Here is a 19,326-nt window from a genome sequence, read left to right on the forward strand (position 1 = left end):
GCCTCTTCTACCTGTATGTTGGAAGCTTGAACCTGCACCATGTTTGACACCAGTAATTGTAACCATAACGCGACAAATGCTCAGGAAAAGGTATCCGTTGAGACAGCCATACCAGATGTATGCCCGAAGAGATGATAATCTCTTGGGAAAGGTCTCCGAAGGAATATGAAAACAAGAAGAAAGGAAGCTGGTGAAGTCACGAAGATGAGTATGATGCACTGGAAAAGTGGTTGAATAAGAAGATGTATGGACTCTATGGAATATGATGACGAAATAAGGAATCAAGTAAATGTGCAAGAAAGAAGATTGTATGCATTCATGTGACACATTGAAGGCAATGCAAACCATTTAATATCCCTACAGACACTCTAGCGCAAATAGATTTAGTGATCATAGAAACTGGCTATATGTAGTGAATAGATTGCAGGCAAAGTCACCATTATATATATATAAAGAAACTGGACAAAAGTGTCTCAATTTTAGTAAACTCATACCCACAGAGAAAAAGGATCGAAAACTGTATCACAGCACATAATTAGCTGGGTGCATGAAGGAAGCAAGACATTCTGCTTGGCCTGATGTCAAGAACGAAAACAGCCAAGAACTGGTTATCTGTTCTCAAAGGCAAAAAACGTGAGAAGCTGGATCATCCCTTGATTAAGGCATAAGAAAAGAACACCATAAGTGCCAAGTTTATGAATTCAAGACAATTAAATGCTATGAAATGGGCCGAATCATGGTCTCCTGTAACGTGAGTCAGGGATGAATATAGGAGGTGGGCATGCGGACCAGAACTGTAATAAGCATGTATCCATAATCCCTTATATTCCCAGAGAAGAGAAACTACTACACGGCCAAGTTCAAAGACACATCTGCAAGGCATATGGCATGGGCAATGAGAGCTGCAGGGCTAATTGGGTGGGGTAGTGAAGTCAAGTTCACCCCCTGGCACCTGGGTCTGAGCTTACGTACTGCTAGTGAGCCCAATGTTCCAGACATGGCATGAAGCATGTTAACCAATTATAGAGGGCCATATAACGAAGGATCTTATATTTTAAGAGCCAATAATATGCTGTGTACTTAATAAGTGTTGAGGATGACTTGCACTAGAGACAGGCTTAAGTTGTTCACCTGATAATATATATTCTATCACAGCCCGCTCCCATATAGAAAGTACACTTAGATGTTCCCTTTGAACCAACCACAACGCTGCATACGTTTTTCTTATTTACCACATAGTATGACATCATTTATGATGAATGTTTACCATAAAAGCATTGTTTTTATGAAATGCTTTGAGAGAACTTGAGCGAACATCCATTGATGTCCGTTGTAACTCCCTGTTTTAGATAATTGATATTAAAACAGTCGGATGGCATGTTGCCAAATTACTGAGTCAGTCTTATTATTTGGTGTCCCATCCATTGCACAACGTGTTACTTTTTAAGGACCATAAATTCAGTTGCTATCATCACCACCACAAAAAACAAGGTATTACATCCTGTGGCAATGAAAACAAGTTCACTGGTTTTCAATGAAAGAACAATAAATCCACTAATTCAAATTCTGCATTAGTACTTGACTGCATGAGCACCCAAGCACCCAGTGACAATTAATAGTGCTCTATCCAATTTTATATTCCACTTCTCTCACAGCAATAGGGCCAGACAGCATTTTACATTTAATTTAAATAAACACAGGAGAGACAGACAAGAGTACAAGTGGAGGCTGTTAGGAGGGAAGCATAGGAGACAAAAGGGCCAGGCAGCATTTTACTTTTAATGTAAATAAACACAGGAGAGACAGACAAGAGTACAAGAGGAGGATGTTAGGAGGGAAGGATAGGAGACAAAAATGAGAGGATGGAGACGCCTGCCATCTAAGAGGGCAGGCTAGGAGGGACCAATGATTGCAGGGCACTGAATAGGAAGTAGAAGAATGCATAATAATAAGGAAGGGATAAGAGAGGCGGCAAGGCAGTTGAATCATAGATGTCATATATGATGCCATTTGTTATGTCATCTTTGATGCAATTGGTGTTAGTTTCAGAAGTACAAGGTGGGGTGCACGTTAGGGCTGCATAGCTTAACATGACTCTGAATATCTTTGATTTTTCAATTATGCACTGCAACTATATTGTCCCTTAAACAATGGTATCTCTGAATTTCAAAGGTTTTTATTAAAGCAACTTAACCATAACGTCCCTTTAACATACGTTTTCATTGAATTAAAAAGGTTTTTATTGGAACAATAACATCTCTTTGGCAACTTTCACTGAATTTCACAGGTTTTTATTACTGCAATTGAACCACAACGTCCATTTAAGAATTTGTTTCACTGAATGTCAAGGCACTGTATGTAAATTATTGATAATTTCAATTTTAACCTATATGAATGATAACTGTCCATTAACAAACATATGTTTTCAGTGCATACGGACATATGTCACTTGGAGCAGCACGTGTTGGGGATGCAAAACATGGATTCATTTCTTACAGCATGATACTCAACCATGACCCCGGCCCTATCAAGCCATCCACAATAGCCACTGGAACTAGCAATCAGTCTGGTGCAGTTCGCACTATACTATAATGGGACCATGGGCCAATGTCCACAGCATATGTTCATGTCTAATAGCCAGAAGCCCGGGGGCATGGGCTTCAGAGATGTTGCTGGAACTGCAAAGCAACCCAAAGTTGAGATTGTGCCTGGCCTGCAGCTTTGACCCGTGGCCACAATAACTAAATTGTGCAACCATGGCCTCTGTCCATGACTTGAGGCCAATGCCACTGGCCATGCTGCCTGGGCCATGAGATTCAACCATGTTGACTGCCACACAAATCAACTCTGAGTAAAAATTGTCCATGGTATGAAGTCTGGCCCACTGGCCTCTATTCCTTAAAAATGGTACCTTGGGATACTGTTAATGGCATGTGGCAATGGCCAGGGGCCACAATCCCAGGGGCCTGGGCTTCAGCCATGTTGCAGGCCTCATTAGACATATCAGATTAGACAATCAACATTACTGAAGGCCAGACCTATTTCCCATTTTAGCCCCATCTCTTGTGTCCTAAGGCTATGGAAAGGCCAGATTGTCAGAGATATGGTTCCAGGACAATCTGACTACTGGTCATGGCGGCCACATGCCTTGCCTTAGGCATCAAAGTAATGTCACTATTTTGTGTACCTCCATTTTTGAACTTGTAAAAGAAATTAACACACTGTGGATTAACAGAAAACATCTGCAAAAAGCATGCTTTCAGGACGTGGCCGAAGCTCCTTGCACAAGTTGTGTGCAAATCCATCAAGCTGTTCGGGCTGTAGCTGCATGCAATATTTTTTTTCCGTTTCAAGTCAATCTGGAATTTTTAAATTGTGGGATCCACCCCCTCACCTACAACTTTGTCCTCCTACTTCTAGAGGAAAAAGCACCAAACTTTGCAAAATAATGCAGATTTTGGTCTTTATCTTTCCTGAATTTTTTTTGCAGATTTGTCGAATGGCGCCAACGTTATAAACCACCAAAAATCTGCTTTGTCGTACACCTTGTAATATATATGTATCAAACATATGCTTGAATGTCCTCGAACATTTGTCATGTTCGCGAACATCACAGCAATGTCCATGAACATCTGAGATCTTTGTAGACTTCAGAGATGAAAAACACCTTTTATTTGTCCTTTTCTATTCATATTTCACCACATCCTGGCACCCCAAAAGGATGCTTCCTTTGTAATGCAAGTGCAAAGTTGTGTTTTTTTATATTTTGTTACCACAACATCCGTAGACTACGGGTGCAGTTTGCGAATCCAAAGCTGGTTCAGAAGTTTTAGCACACCTCAGATTTCCAAATTAACTTTCAGCCTGGAGAAGCATCTGACCATCCGAGAGTTGGGGAAAGCTGAGCAAAGGGCTCGAGAAGGAAGGTATTTTGGAAGAGAGAGTTGGATGTAGTGCGTGCTCTGACCCGAGAAAGCCTTGTGTGCGATGCAGAGGGTCTTGAACTTGATCTTTGCAGCAACAGGAGCCAGTGGAGTGATTTCAGGGCTGGAGAGATATGGCCCCTGGGCTTGAGGCCAAGGATAAGTCTCATAGTCCTGTTCTAGATTGGTTGCAGAGAGTGGAAAGTTGAGCAAGGCAAATTGACAAATAGGTTGATTCACTAGTCCAGCCTAGAAAGAACCAGGGCTCTGGAGACCGTGCACTTCTGGGGGAAAGTGAGAAAAGGAAGAATATCTCTGAGGGGGTGCAGCTGGTAGTGGGCCTTCTTGGCAAAGTCTGTAATGTGAGGAGAAAAAGATAGTGGAGTCAAAAATGAAACCAAGGTTTTTTGCCTCACGGGAAGGCAAGGAAAAGGGCCCAAGGAGGGCGGCCATAGTGAGAGAGGGAAAACGGGAGCAGGGGTTCCCAATGAGAAGGATCTCCATCTTACTGGCAGTAAGACAGAGATCATTGGAGGCACACCAATCCTGAATCTCAGATAGACATTCAGGAATGAGTGAGAGAGGAGAGGAGGCTGAGGGGAGCCTTTCATCCGCAAACCACTGAAAGTTGGAGAAGGTAGAGATCAGGTGGTATACACGCATTTCGTCGACCACTTTTTCATCGTGGGACTTTTCATCGCCGACCCTTTCATCGCCAACATTTTTTTTTTTTAAACATTTTTAGGGGGGGTGTTTGTGCTGGTTGGGGTATGATTATTTAAGTAAGGGAGGGTTTGGGGGGGCACACCCCCGCCCCCTCTAAATAAAAAAATAAATAAAAATAAAAATGTTGGCGATGAAAGGGTCGGCGATGAAAAGTCCCACAATGAAATTTCGTTTGGCGAAATAACGTAGAACCGATCAGGTATGCCAAAAGGGGCCAAGTAGGCATTTAAAAGCCAGTGTGGAGGATAGGGCCCTGGGGAACACCACATGTGGAGAGAGAGACGGTGGAGAGTTAGCACCCAAGTTGGACCTTGGAGGGTCGGTCAAGGAGGAAGGAGGTTAACCACTCCAGGGCCTAATGTGTGATGCTCAGGTTCTCACTGAGTCGATTGATCAGTATGGCTTGATTGACTATATCAAAAGCAGAGAAAGGTCAAGGAGGATGAGGGCAGAGGGATACCTGGAGTCAAGATTAGAGAGCAAATATTCACGGGGAAGAACTATGTTACAATGGCGCAGATCACTCCAGGGCAACAGTTAAAGTGTACTCATTTGAATCATCTGGCACACAACATCTCCCACATGTGGCATTCTTTGGGGATCATGTGTATCACCTCTACTTTTTAACATCAAGACCAACCTCTTTGTGAGCTAGTACATTAAAAAAGAAGAACATACAGGGCTAGTCCCAGGACATTTAGATCCTTCCTAGTCGAGAACTGGTTGTAAATGTTGTAAATGTCGAACACTAGAGGCTATCTGATTACTTACGTCTCAATGACAAAAAGAAAGTGTATAGCGCTTTATCCTCAAACGATCCTGGTTAGTGCCATTTGAGGTACTTTCATTTCATCCTTGTGGAACACAAATTGTGTTCTAAATAAAGCCAGAAATATAGAAGTATTTTTTTACTCCACCCACAACTTTTCAACACATGATATTTCAGTGACAAACTTTTAAGCACAACATATTTCAGTGATCTACTCTTCAAATTACCATCTTATACTGTGAAAGGCTATATGCCAGATTCATATTAAAGACTGGATGCTGCGTATTCCAAAAAACCACTTGTTCTTCTATTGCCTGCAACACCATCGGAACTACCCTGGACTGCTGCAACTCCATTCTCGAACATGGCACTGGCAAATATTTACAGCACCTTCAGGCTCTTCAGTACTCCACAGCCAGAACTAGGAATAATTTACTTCTGGTTTCGCCATATTACACCAGCACTAGACAACATCATGTCCCCTCTGGGTTATATTAGCAAATGTACAGAACACCTTTTCTTAGATGCTTTACCACTAATCACAGTGTTATGTGAATGTTATTGTGAAATTCAAACATTCATAATATAGTAAGTGCTCTGTTGGTGGTCACTAAACTTTACTTAGTTGCCCATTGTGGTGGATTCAGTAGCTCTATACATTCTTGAATAGATAAATCAATAGATAGCTGCAAATCTCCCTGCATCTGCTTATTTTGATGTTTTAATTTAGATGAGTAACACGCAACCAATTCAAAAACTGAAAGCCGACTCACAAAGGTTTAGGGAAAGTTGTGTAGCGGCTTCTTGCCGACTGAGTGATTTCTGCCCAAATGGACCGAGTTCCTTGTCTGCCATTAAATACTTATTTGTTAAATTCGAGGTCCATTAACCTATTAGGATGGAAGTTTTAGTGGAGCCCACAACAAGATGAATGAAGCACTAATAAACAATTGATTACAACCAATTCCTAAACCTTGTAACGTGTCTGCCATGCCAGGAAATGTGTAAAGTATGCCATGTGTTCCCCACAGTAAACGCATTGATTCTTTGGAGCTATACATCAGTGCATCGATATTTTACTAATGTGCTTATATGTAGGATGTTAACAGACATGCAACATTAAAGTGTAGTGGTTCAAATCCTCTCTAGCACAATCCACACATTCTGAATGGCAAGGACTCCTTCCAAGTTATAGCTATACCCAGGTCGTTTTAAATAAAAAAGGACGTTGCGATGAGGAAATACAAGAGCCTAATACAACTGTGTTATGAAAACCTGCATTTTCAAAAACGCATTTGCAACATGTCTTATTTTGTTTTAAAACACATTGTGCTTGATTTGATACTGATGTACTGTGATGAATTGCCATCTGAGAAGGGTTGAAAGCTCAGGCTTATTTCTATTTTGGTTAAATAATAAAATGAGGCAGGTAATTCCATTTCAGTAAGGGAAATCTGCTGATCAGATGTCCATTTCATAAAACTCTGCCAAAAACATAGTGTACAACTGTGCACTGCTGCATCAGTAACCTGATGGCAGCACATGCCCTACAGTGGCAGAGAGCAGGTTAAGGTCGCAGGTGCCCTCTTGAGAGCCACAGTTACAGCCAAGTCTCTGAAGAGCAGAGGGCGCATTTAAGAAATGCAACTCTGTTACAAAAACGGCATAATTTGAGAATGCTGCAAGGGTGGCACATTGAACTGTAAATATGAGCTGTACCTGTGTTAGGGTGTGGTGCCCAGCACCTCCCATAAATATACCAGCCACATTAAATTAATATCACACATGTATCAGCCCAGTGGGCCCAATTCAGCTGTGGAAGGGATACGCATATCGATTCTAGACAAGGCTCCTCCTGCCCACTGGCAGGACTGTAGCCTTGGGTATTTCCTCTCTTTGTTCCTTTGTAAGAGCAGGTAAAACCCTTTCAACGGGAACAGCCACTCTACAGATGGACTGAGAACAGGAGTCAAAAGCCACACCCATTCGCAAAGGGCTAGGCCACACACCAGGGGCTGCCTGCTCTGAGGCCTTGGTTCTATTGAGAATGATAGGTGGGGTTAGTGTAGCCAGGGAGATATCTGTACAAAGGGGGCAGATTCTGTCATCTTGTTTCTCTCTGCCTCTCTCTCTCTTTCTTGCCCCCACACTTCCTGTAGCACAAAATATATTGGGTGTGATGACAGAAGGGCAAATGTCGAGAGCAGGGATTGGTCCTCTAAAGCAGGCTTTCTTTAGCCCATTCACCTGTGGACTTTTACCTTTAAAAGAAGTGTTCTCAAATCACGTCTTTGAATCATCTCTGGAATCCACCCCTAGAAGAAGATTTTGCTGGACCCTGCTGAGAGAACAGTCCTATCTGAAGTCCTTCAGTTGTGAGGTGAAGGCAGTTGTCCCAAGGCAGACGTGAGATCTATGTCCTAATCATTCCCAGCGACCATTGAGGGTGAACTCTGCTGCTTGCTCAAGACATGCATCTCTGACAGCCACCCTGTTGCCTAGGACCTGTCATGTTACAACCTCGCCATTCATTGTGGTTCTGATGGAGACGAGCAGTGCACAATCCAAGATGGCTACTGTGATGCAACATGCTTACCTTCCCAAGATGGCGGTGGCAATATGACACACAGACCATTCCAGCAGCAGGAGAGTGGGTCAGAACACCATAGGAGTTCTCATTACTGGGCCACGTCTACAAAGGCTGACGTTGCTGGTGAGCTAGGGCACGGCAACTCTTGTTTTTTCCCCTATTGTCATGATGTGGCTACTTTCCTCCTTTTTCTTCCTATTCTTCGTCTGTTTGACTTGCCTTCCATGCTTTGTGTCTTCTGCACTCTTCCCTTCCTCTTTAATGCAGCTGCCTTCCCTGTTTGGAGTTTCTTCTCAACTGATGCCTCCGCCAACTAGATACTTCACTTCAGCAGTCTAGTTTTTTTTCTTCCAATAAGGTTTTTTTTACCCTGGATTTGTTTGTGTCCTGTTTTTGACACTGGCCCACTGCAAACCATGATATGAGCATTTTCGATGCCTGAACAAACCTCCAGGAACCTTAGAATAGTATCACTCTCCGAACTGACCATTGCTGTTTAACTCCATATGCTGCGCCTTGCACCCTCCTCCCCCTAGTGCGTCTTTGAGCCCTAGAGAAGGGCTAGGTCACTTTAACCCTTTTGCAACCTCAAAATGTATGCTTTTATAACATTATCCTCTTGTCTACCCTTTTCTCATTACCCAGAGTGCTGTATCTCCTACCTTTGCATTTTCTGTGTTATTTCTGCAGGTTTTTTTGTAGTGTTTTCTAGTTAGTTAATATTTTACATGGTGTGTTTTATTGAAGTATGTATGTTTTTATAGAACCTTCAATGGGCATTCCTTTATTAGGAACTGTTATACTTTGCTGTTTGGATTGCTACAAAACCACACCCCTCTTGAGAGTATAGCATCTCTCGGTCCACATTACCGCAAAAGTCTTAGGAGATATATCTCTTAATTGTGCTTGCTTCACCTTTTTGATTGTCTTGGCACTTGGTTTGTAGTAGTGTGGGGGCTGAGAGGGCACTTTAGCCTCTGCTCATCTTTGTACTGCTGCAGGACAGAAGTTAATGTGTCATATGTACAAGTGGCCAGATTGTTAGTTCATAGGTGGAGACAATTATTTTTCCAGTAAATTATGCTTACCATTTTCATTGCATTTCCAGCAGTTCGTCGATGGAGCATAAACCACCCCCTGCCTGTTAATCAGCTACAAACTGTCAATATGACTACAGCTCTGCACGTATCACATTTTCACGAAGGCATAGATGTTGTCCTCCCTTTGGATTACTCTTGTTTCTTACACCTTTTTAAAAAACACCCCAAATTTTAATAATTTAAAAACATTAAAAAACAGGATGTGAAATGCTTTACTGTGGAAAGGTTTCTGAGATGAAATGACCTGCACACTGTACATACATTGCCGTCGCCATGAACCTTTGTTTTGTGCAAAAATCAGGGCCGCCAACATTCACGTGCCGTTTTTTCACCTAGTGCGCAAAACAGTGAAAATTGATAGCAGTCTTTGCCAGTATCCATCGAAATAATCGAAAATAAAAATACATATAGACAAAAATGTTGAATATGCTATAGGAAAAATAAGCACATTTCCATAATGTTGATCAAGGGAAGCAGGGGTTGTGGGGGTGTCCCCAGCTCTCCTTGATCGACAATATGGGACTTCAGCGATGTCCCCCACTTCCATAAAAAGGAAAGGCTGGGGACAAAGTTTAAAACAACAACAAAATAGGACTCTGCAGCGCTGGTTCCCATGCACGTAAGTGAAGGGAACCGGCGTGGCAGAGGAATGGAGGAGTTGGCGGCACACAGCAAATTGTGTCGTCAGAAGGTAAGTAGGCGGGTGGAGGGGCAGGCGTTGCCAGAAATGTCTGTGGGAGAAAAAAAAACGAAAGTCCTTTTCATTTAAATGACTTTCGTTTTTTTCTCCCTCCGACATTACGGATTTGATCAAATCATGGATAACCGTCTTTGCCCACTCCCTGCAATGTGCAGTTCATAAAAAATTAGCATGATTGTTCCTTCCCAGTTAAGATCAGTGCAAAAAAACTTCTTTTGGTGAAAAGTCATGTGCAGCATGCACTTTGTTACTCATGTTATCATTTTCTAACTTGCATTGCTCTCAGAAAGCACCTTCTAGCACAATCGCTAGATGATAAACCCACATCCTGATTGCTTCTCTGCTCTTTTCCCTATTTCCAAGGGGATTACATGGTGATGACGGTTTACTTCGACCTCAGCCGGCGAATGGGCTATTTCGCTATTCAGACCTACATCCCGTGCATTCTCACAGTCGTCCTGTCCTGGGTGTCCTTCTGGATAAAAAGAGACTCTACTCCGGCCCGGACATCACTTGGTAAGACCCCTGACCTTTCTTGCCTTTCTACTTGCTCCAAGGGCGAGCCTTAGCGATGAAAATGCGTGCTGTGTGGCTAAATTGTTCATTTTTTAAAATCCTGAACACACTTTTCATACACTAGAGAATTATATTCCTTCTCATTAGTTATGTTGTTGCATTGTTCTACAATAATCATGCACACAATTCTTGTATAAAAAACCCATTGGTTTCTGTCATTGCTACTTTCTGAGGATTGAATGAAGGGCCTAATTCACAGAAGCGTTTTATAATGGCTAAACCCCACTGGAGAATGCTCTCTGAACCACAGTGTGCAAGCAGTGCAGCATTCTGCAAACATGCTTTATTCATGTGAACTATTGTGCACGTGTTTCTGTGTACAGTTTTCCATATGCATGTGGTATTTTTCTGCGAAAAGCGTTGTACTCCACAGCCCTCAATTACTTTTCTTTTAATGATTTACTCGCATATTTCACGTCTCCCTGCAGGCACCTAGCCACGCTTCAGCACACGCATACCTGTCTGTCAATGCACCACAAGTGCCTTTGTATGCACCATTGACAGAGCATGCCTCCTACTCCACATTTGTTTAGCATATGTCCGCCTAAGTCATTATGTCAATGAAAACTATATCAATCTTGCCCAAGTATGATGGTGTTGTGTGTGTGTACAATCTAAGTTGCTCATGTTCTCTTCTGGGTTATATATATTGAGGCACGATATGATTGTGTTAGTTCAAAAAATATATGCTAAGTACAACAAATAATTGTGTACAAGGAAATGCCTTACACGTGCCTTTGTAAATTGTATTACATTTGGGCGTATGCCTTAGAATAGAATTTAATTAAAGTGTTCACTGTTACACTTAAAAGAATCATTGGCAGATACAACAGATTAGACTTTTGTGTAGGAGTTTGCAAGGCATTAGACATGCACTTCCATAACAATACTGAGCATAAGATGGCAATAGCTGGATAAAGGTTTGACTATCTGGACACATGATAGCCGTGCCTGGAAAAGGCCCATCTGATGCCTACACACTATCTAAAACTGCTTTGCTAATGCTTGTTTTTAACAGGGCATCAGTGCAAGGAACCAATATAGATCAACACTTGGTTAATATTTTTTTTTATTACATCAGTAGGGCATTACAACTGCAAATCAAGCCATTAACTCTCTCAAGGACTACTTAGAAATTGACAGGCAAGAGTCTGGTGTTACTGCTTGATAGAGCTAGCTCAAAGATATCAAAGGAAAATGTGCATTGGGGAGGGGCAGGTATTGTGTGGAATTGGCCGTAGGCAATAGCATAGCCATCAGCAGTCAAACAGTGGTAAGATTGCCAAACATCCCCTGCAGGCTTTTTGTCCCTCCTCACATCTCAGCTCTGTCTTAGCCGTACTCCAATGCAATAGTTTCAGCTTACAGATGGTGCTTAAACACCACCTAATAAGAAATAAGTCAAAGCATCACCAATTATGAAGGACCGGATAGTTTATTGACAGCAATTTATGGTTCTAGATTTCATGCTGGTGATCCACAGCATTGAAATACATGTGCTGCAAAAACAGTGATAACTATTCTTCACAAAGGGAATAGTAGCAATTAAATACAGGGAAAGAAAAACATATTAGATATGACTGCTCAAAATGGAAAGACGATTTGACCTGGAAAACACATTTTGACTGACACACTTAGAAATAGGGCTCATGAAAAACATAAACTGGCACATGTTTATTTTCTTACATTGAAAGTGTGGCTAATTTTGAAAATGGCGGGTCTTACATACATGTTCTAGACATTTTAGAAGCCTGAATGACTTTCAGAAAATTCCTAGTTTCAGGGGAGATGAAGATCTCACTTATGTAGAAGTCATAGCCCATGATTTAAAGGCATACCATGTTACAACTCTTTCCTGGCATGGTTGTACTAATCTGAGCAAGCTACCAACTGTGCTACATCTACTTTATCATTTATCAGAATTGAAAAAAAAGCAATCCTTTTCAATTGCATTTTTGGGTATTGACATTGCGAGCAGCTGCCATCAGGAAGTAACCATGAAATGTTGTGTATGCAGGCTGTCTTCCCTGATTGGAGTCTGGTAACTTGGCCCATGGACAAATGGCCAGCCAGATAGACTCATTAGACCTTGGGGGAGTAGTCTTTTTCTGGTATGTATTCTTAGCCAGAGATGGATTCTTTAGTATTAGTTGAGTGTCCCAACTAGGGATAAAATAATGGACCATAACAACATAAAGTGAAGAATTCTTAACAATATCAATAGAATTATTCGTTTGACTAAATTGTGATTAACACTGCTTTATATGATCTTGTCTCACTAAGAATTAAAATGTGAAGTCTTTGCGCAGTTTGAGGATTTTAACAGATGTAATGTTGACGAGAAGACGAGGAGTCTGAGACACGCTGTTGCGCTAGAGGTAGCAGGGGAACTATGAGTAATCCAAATAGAAAAGACTAACGGATTTCGGACAGAGAATTGCCAAGCAGCATTGAAGATGAGGAGGGAACCCCTGCCAAAGCAAAGCAGGCTGTGGCAGCACTAAAAGCAAGACAGAGTGGATAGTTAAGGAGAGATACACACTACTGCTGATGTGTTAAGATGCATGCTGAGAGGCATACAATCAGGATAGTGGAAGAAGAGATGTAGCAGAGATGACAACTGAAGAAGAGCAGAATGGAAGGCATAAGAGCAGGCATATAAGAATACACGGTGCCAAGTCGGCGGGGATAAGGCGTGGGAGTTTGGTGGCATACTCATCCTGCGAGCAGGAAGCTGACTGTGGCCACACCCCCTCTCTACAAAGATCCAGGACTCCCCCCACAGGGTGACGTCCACGGGGGTAAGGGTGCAGGAATTTGGTGACATCATCCTCCCACCAGCAGGAAGCTGACTGTGGTCACACACCCTTTGCCGCAAGGATCACGGCCTCCCATGCAGGGTGAAGCCCGCGGGGGTAAGTGTGTGGGAGTTTGGCGGCAGAATTCTCCCTCCAGCAATAAGCTGACATTGGCCATTACCCGCTCTGTACAAGGATCCCGGCCTCCCCCTGCAGGGGTAAGGGCACAGGAGTTTGGCAGCATAATCCTCCCACCAGCAGGACGCTGACTGTGGCCATGCTCCCCTCTCTACAAGGATCCAGGCCTTCCCCCGCAGGGTAACGTCCATGGGGGTAAGGGCACAGGAATTTGGTGACATCATCCACCCACCAGCAGGAAGCAGACTGTGGCCACACCCCCCTTGCCCCAAGGATCACGGCCTCCCCCTGCAGGGTGAAGCCTGCGGGGGTAAGTGTGTGGGAGTTTGGCAGCATAATTCTCCCACCAGCAGGAAGCTGACTGTGGCCATGCTCCCCTCGCTACAAGGATTCAGGCCTTCCCCGCAGGGTGAGGTCCACGGGGGTAAGGGCGCAGGAATTTGATGTCATCATCCTCCCACCAGCAGGAAGCTGACTGTGGCCACACCCCCTCTTACCCCAAGGATCACGGCCTTCCCCCCTAGGGGGTAAGTGTGTGGGAGTTTGGCAGCATAATCATCCCACCAGCAGGAAGCTGAGGAGATGAGCACAATTTACTGGTGTGTGACGTGTGTCCCTTCATCTAAGAAAGGAAGGTGAGGTGGAACCGAGAGACTTGGATTCACAGGTGAGAAGCCTCAATAACATTAGTATGGCTGACGACCCAAGCGCCCCTGACCTACCATGCAACAGCATTACGGCGGGAGACCGAGCAGTGCATGAGGGCAAGTCTTTGATGGACAAAAGCAAGCTGGTGGTAGCCCCAGGTGACCACACTGGAATTAATCTCCCACCGAGCCCCACACAGAACACAGGGGAAGCGTACTCACTGATTAATGAGATCAACCAATTCCTGGGCATGGATCAAGTGAATAATGGAATTCTCGAGGTCAAATCCACTACGGTTTCTACTAGCGCAACGCCAGAGATCAAACGAGGATTAATCCCACCCCCAAGGGCCTCGGATTTGAACTGCACCTCCCCACTGCTGTACTGACACAAATTTGAGCTCAGAAATGAGGCAGGGGTCACCATGGAGGAATGCTGGCTGGTTGATTTGAATGACCAGATTACCCCAATGGCCAAAGTCAGAGCAATCCCATCTCCCAAAAGCACCAGTTTTGCTATAAACTTGTTGGATTTGTTGGGTGCTTCAGTCCCTGAGCCGCAGTCTTTTCAATCACAATTTAATACATCCCTTGTTCATGACATTTTTTAAAGTGCGGAGGACAATCACTGCTGTGATAAATATACAAAGCTCAGACCTCCACCTCACGGCCAAACAATGAACCCCCCTAAAAAAATTTGGTTCCAGCTACAAAGCTACTCAAGACCCCCGAAATCCCAGAAAACTTTTGACACAGTAACCCTGCTTATTGTTGGTCTAGCTGGTGAGGGACCATCCTCACCATGCGTTTGTGTTTGTAGAGCCGTCCTGGCAGATATTTGTGAGGTAAAAAGGCTATTATCGATCTTGATCAAGACCAAGGAATATGGGGTCTCTTGGGGGGACTTCCAAGGGCAAAAGATGGTGCGAGGGACTGTATGAGTACTAACTGTTCAACGGGGCTGTTACCACAGCCTAAGCTAGACAATGCGAAAAGTGCTATGGGTGGAACGGAGCGGGGGCCAGCATGTGGAAGCAGCGACCCTATCTGGAAAAGTGCTGCCACACCCACGAACAAGCATGTAGCAGTCCCATATGAGTATGTGTGCTCTGGGTTGGTCTCCCTTAGACAGAATAAAAAGTAACAAAGGCTTGAGCAGTCGTCACACAGGGAAACATCCCAGGTTTCAAAACCCAAACCATTAAGTAACAATACCCTGGCTGGAGATGACCCTGTGGCTCCAAATAACCGCAATGCTGGGCCACGGCCTAGGGTAAGTAGAACCAGCCTTGGGCAGAGACTAAAGAGTGGCACACTATATTTGCACCAAGTTCCCAAACTTCCAAAAAACAATATTAATCCAGGGAGGCGTTTCTAAACAAATTCCTACATTGATTGCGTACTGTCCGGGGCTGTCTTTTTGTATCCCGGGAGAGCATTTCTAAATGCACCAGAATCAAGTACCAGGGTGTGGATAAAGGGAAGAATGACTGTGACTTCATCAAGCTGGAATTCTGGGAACACAGTACTGCGTGTGCCATTTAGTCCAAGAAAAGCCCTCCAACAACTAACAGCTTCATCCGAATCAACCCTAACTGTGACCTTAGAATGGTTAATTTGTCTATAATGCGGTCACTGAATTTGGTGTTATCAGGGTCAAATGTGTTGCCACTGGGGAAACGACCCCAGAGGAAGTGTAATAGAACAATGACAAACGAAATACACAATTTTCATCGAAGCTGATTATTGTAGTGAGTATGATCGGGACTAGGGATCTTGGGTTTAATATATATCAGTGTTTTTCTGTAGGTGGGACGTGACAGTGTGGAAAGTGGTATGATGTAAAATCATTTTGTGACTGTCTACAAAAAATGCTTTGGGAATGTGTTTGTTATTTTGTGTTGCGTTGATTTTACTTTCATGGCCTTATGGCCAAATAAAGTTATGATGATGATGATGATGATGATGATGATGATGATGAAGACAACAGAGTGGGGACTATAAAAGCAGGGCTCAAGCCCAATTGTGTGTGAGATTGTGAGACACAATGCATGCTGGAACTTAGAGGTTGTGTACGAGTTCCTAGAAGTTTGTAAGAAAGCCATAGTGAATACATTTATAAACGATGGGGGCTATCAGGTTATAGGTTATAGTATCGACTCAAAAGGGTCGAATGACAAAAGGGTCGAGTCAATTCGACCGAAGAAAATGATCAACCTTTTTTAAGCTAAACTAGAGCAACAAAAAAAATATAAATTTTAATTTATTTCCGATCCTTTTGTTTTCGGTCAAATGCACTCTCACCTTTGGCATTCGATCCTTTTGTTTTCGAAACTTTAACTGGCCACCGGGCTATCAGCATGAGCCCTTATACTGAATTGGGAACACAACTTTGAAAAGACCCATTGCATGTCATAACATAAAGCACAATCTCATTGTGCATAGGTAGAATGTAACATTGATATGACAATCATGCATGCTGCAACTTTAAGCACAAGATCCTAGACAGAGCATGATCCTAGAGCTGTTTGAGAAAAACACATTGCCAATAACTGTTCTTGCTGAACTTATTGTTTGAGTGCCAAGGCACATTCAAAATTCCACATTCCTAAAACCAGCTACTGACTGGATGGATGTGACGAATTGGATTCTGCCTCACTGGAGTACAAGGATGAGTAGGGGTAAAATGGCCCAATCAGCACTCACACTGCAACAAACCAAAATACAATGTGATCATTAAGGTCAAACAAGGTCAATCAAGAGATTTACCTCCACCTTTTGTGGTAACCCGGACCGAGGGAATGCTATACTCCCAAGAAGGGTGTGAAGGTGAGCCAGTAGTGGCCTAAAAAACACAGCATTACAGTCCAAAAGAAAGGGATTGTCCAATCAAGGTTTTATAAAAACATAAATACTTTAATAAAACACACCACCTGCTAGTAGAGTGAAAGAGCTTACTATACAAAAACCCATACCAAAGAAGACAGAAGATGCAACAAACTGGAGAAAGTAGCACTCTGAGTGTAATTCCATGGGTCGTAGGTCAGGTAGTGCCATAAAAAGGATATTGGGTTGAAAACAGGAGTGATCATGACCTAACTAGTCTCTAGGATACGAGTGGACCGAGGGGGCAGTTCAGTGTCACAGCACCTGGATTCAGTTATTGGTGGGCTGACGAATCAGACCTGGGTTCCAACAATGATGGGAGCTGATCATGCTCAATTTGGACAGGTAGAATTGAGGAGGCCCTGGCAACAAGCAGTTATCGAGTAAGGGTGAATGAGGGTCTTCTGAGCGGTTAAACAGTGGCATTTCAAGTGATGCAGTTTGGTCAGTCCCAAGTACACTTCAAGGAAGTCCAGGCTAAGTTTGATTTTAGCGGACGGGAGAGACCTGTGAATGACGCGCCACCGGTAGGAGTCGGCTTTTGACAAGTGTTGAAGTGGTGATCAAATGGGACATCGATATTCAGTCAATGAGGCAGCAGTTTTTGGGTTAGCTGGGCAGAGCCATAGTTGTAACCCTTGGTTAGAGTTAGCAAGTGACCCTCCAGTGGTTCAGTACTGTTTCCAGCATTGTGTAGTCACTACGGGCCTAGCAGGTGATGTGCTTCACTAGGATACAATACAGTGTTGAGCTGGTATAGATGCATTGCAATAGTTTGGATGGTTGGAGTGTGTTCAGGATTCAGGGAACACAAAGCAACTGGTTCAGTGTGATAAGCGGGAGCTTCAGCTGGTTTGACCCCCTGGTTGCTGTGAAGCCTTCGCATAGGACTCGAGGACAGGATGCTCCAGTTCCTGGTCTGCTCTTCTGCCACAGCAGACCCGTTGCAGAGTGGCTGTGTCCTGGTCCATAGCACTGGTCACTCTCAATGTTTTCTGTGAGTAGTAATGGGACAGATCTTCCTCCTGTCTTGGACAGTGCCTTTTTCACCTCTGGTGGAGGGCTTTGGACAGTGCAACACTCCCAAAGGAAGTCCAGATGAAAAAGTTCAGAATGTCTCTTCAGCCTTAAAGTATCCTTGAGGAACTGGAGAATTCTACTGAAGAGGTCCTGACTCCTTCTTTTAAAGGCACAAGTCATCAGTTGAATGGTCTAAAGTTAGCCTGCTTTAGGGGACCAATATATGCTCCTGGCTGGAGTCAACATTGGACATTGGACAGGCTACAGATGCAGCAGGGCACAAGTGCACTATGCTTTTGGCATACCGTTGTGACAAAGGGGGATCTGGTTAGCAGATGAACCCTTCGGAGAAGGAATCACCCAAATCATTTTAAGTACTAATGTGGTTGTGGAATTTTCTCAACTATACCTGTTGGTATCAATGATGCCATACCCTCCTGTGCTGCAGAAACTGAGCTGCCTCACTGTGTATGCGCCACAACAAACTGTCACAGGCAGAAATCACAAATGCACTATGCAAATGTCACCACGGCTTTGTCCCTTTTGGCTCTGCACCCCAGGAACACCAACTAGAAACTGTATACCAGATATTGCTGCACTACTGTATCACACATGCCTCCCTACATCTGCACACTGTACCATTGAATCACTCCCTTTCAACTGTATGGCACTAAGCTGTAATACTGTGCCACCAGTTTTCTATATTACTATAAACATGTAACTGTGTACTAGACACTTATGGGCCATGTGTTCCCCGCTCCCATGTCCCCATGCCAGCCAATACCGACACTGGCCCGCACAGCCAAATGGCCTGACCAGCCCGCCCAAAGCCTCCCCTGTGCACCCCCAGAAGCCAAGTACATACAATATCTATGAACAACCCTGGTCTGACTCTCCCAAAGTCTACTATTGGAACGGCCAATAACTGCCCATGTACGATTATGGTCACTGCGGTCACCTTTAACACAGGCAGCCCCAGCATTTTCCAAGATGGACTGTCACAGTGGCCATATGTAACCTTACATCACCACTGCATCCCACGTGGCCTTGGGTCACTTTTCATTGCTCCTAAAATAGCTGCCAGGATGGCCTTCCCCTGCCCCAGAAGAGAAAGGGGCCCGTTTGTTCATTGCACCTCCCACCCTTGGAGAAGAATGTCTGTTATTCTTTCTTCACCAAGGCCCTTGTCTCCTGTCCCCTGAAGGGGAAGGGGCCTGTTTGTTCAGCATGGCTCCCACCCTTGGAGGAGAATATCTTTTATTCTTTCTTCACCAAACCCCTTGTCTCCTGTCCCACGAAGGGGAAGGGACCTGTTTGTTCAGCATGCCTCCCACCCTTGGAGGAGAAGGCCTTTTTTTATTTCTTCACCAAGCCCCTTGTATACTGTCCCCCAACGTGGAAGGGACCTGTTTGTTCATTACAACTCTCACCCTTGAAGAACAATCCTGGTATC

General features: G+C 43.8%; 1 protein-coding gene across 1 annotated transcript in view; it reads left to right on the forward strand.

Annotated features, from left to right (window-relative positions):
• Positions 1-19,326, forward strand: part of LOC138481142 (gamma-aminobutyric acid receptor subunit gamma-4) — a 2,457,252-nt gene that overhangs the window by 2,295,117 nt on the left and 142,809 nt on the right. The window contains exon 7 of the mRNA XM_069613069.1: positions 10,172-10,324. Coding sequence (XP_069469170.1) covers positions 10,172-10,324 — 153 coding nt within the window. The remainder of the gene's footprint in view (positions 1-10,171; positions 10,325-19,326) is intronic.

The sequence above is a fragment of the Ambystoma mexicanum genome, chromosome 5p, assembly GCF_040938575.1.
Source record: "Ambystoma mexicanum isolate Mex_15411 chromosome 5p, UKY_AmexF1_1, whole genome shotgun sequence".
Taxonomy (NCBI): Eukaryota; Metazoa; Chordata; class Amphibia; order Caudata; family Ambystomatidae; genus Ambystoma; species Ambystoma mexicanum.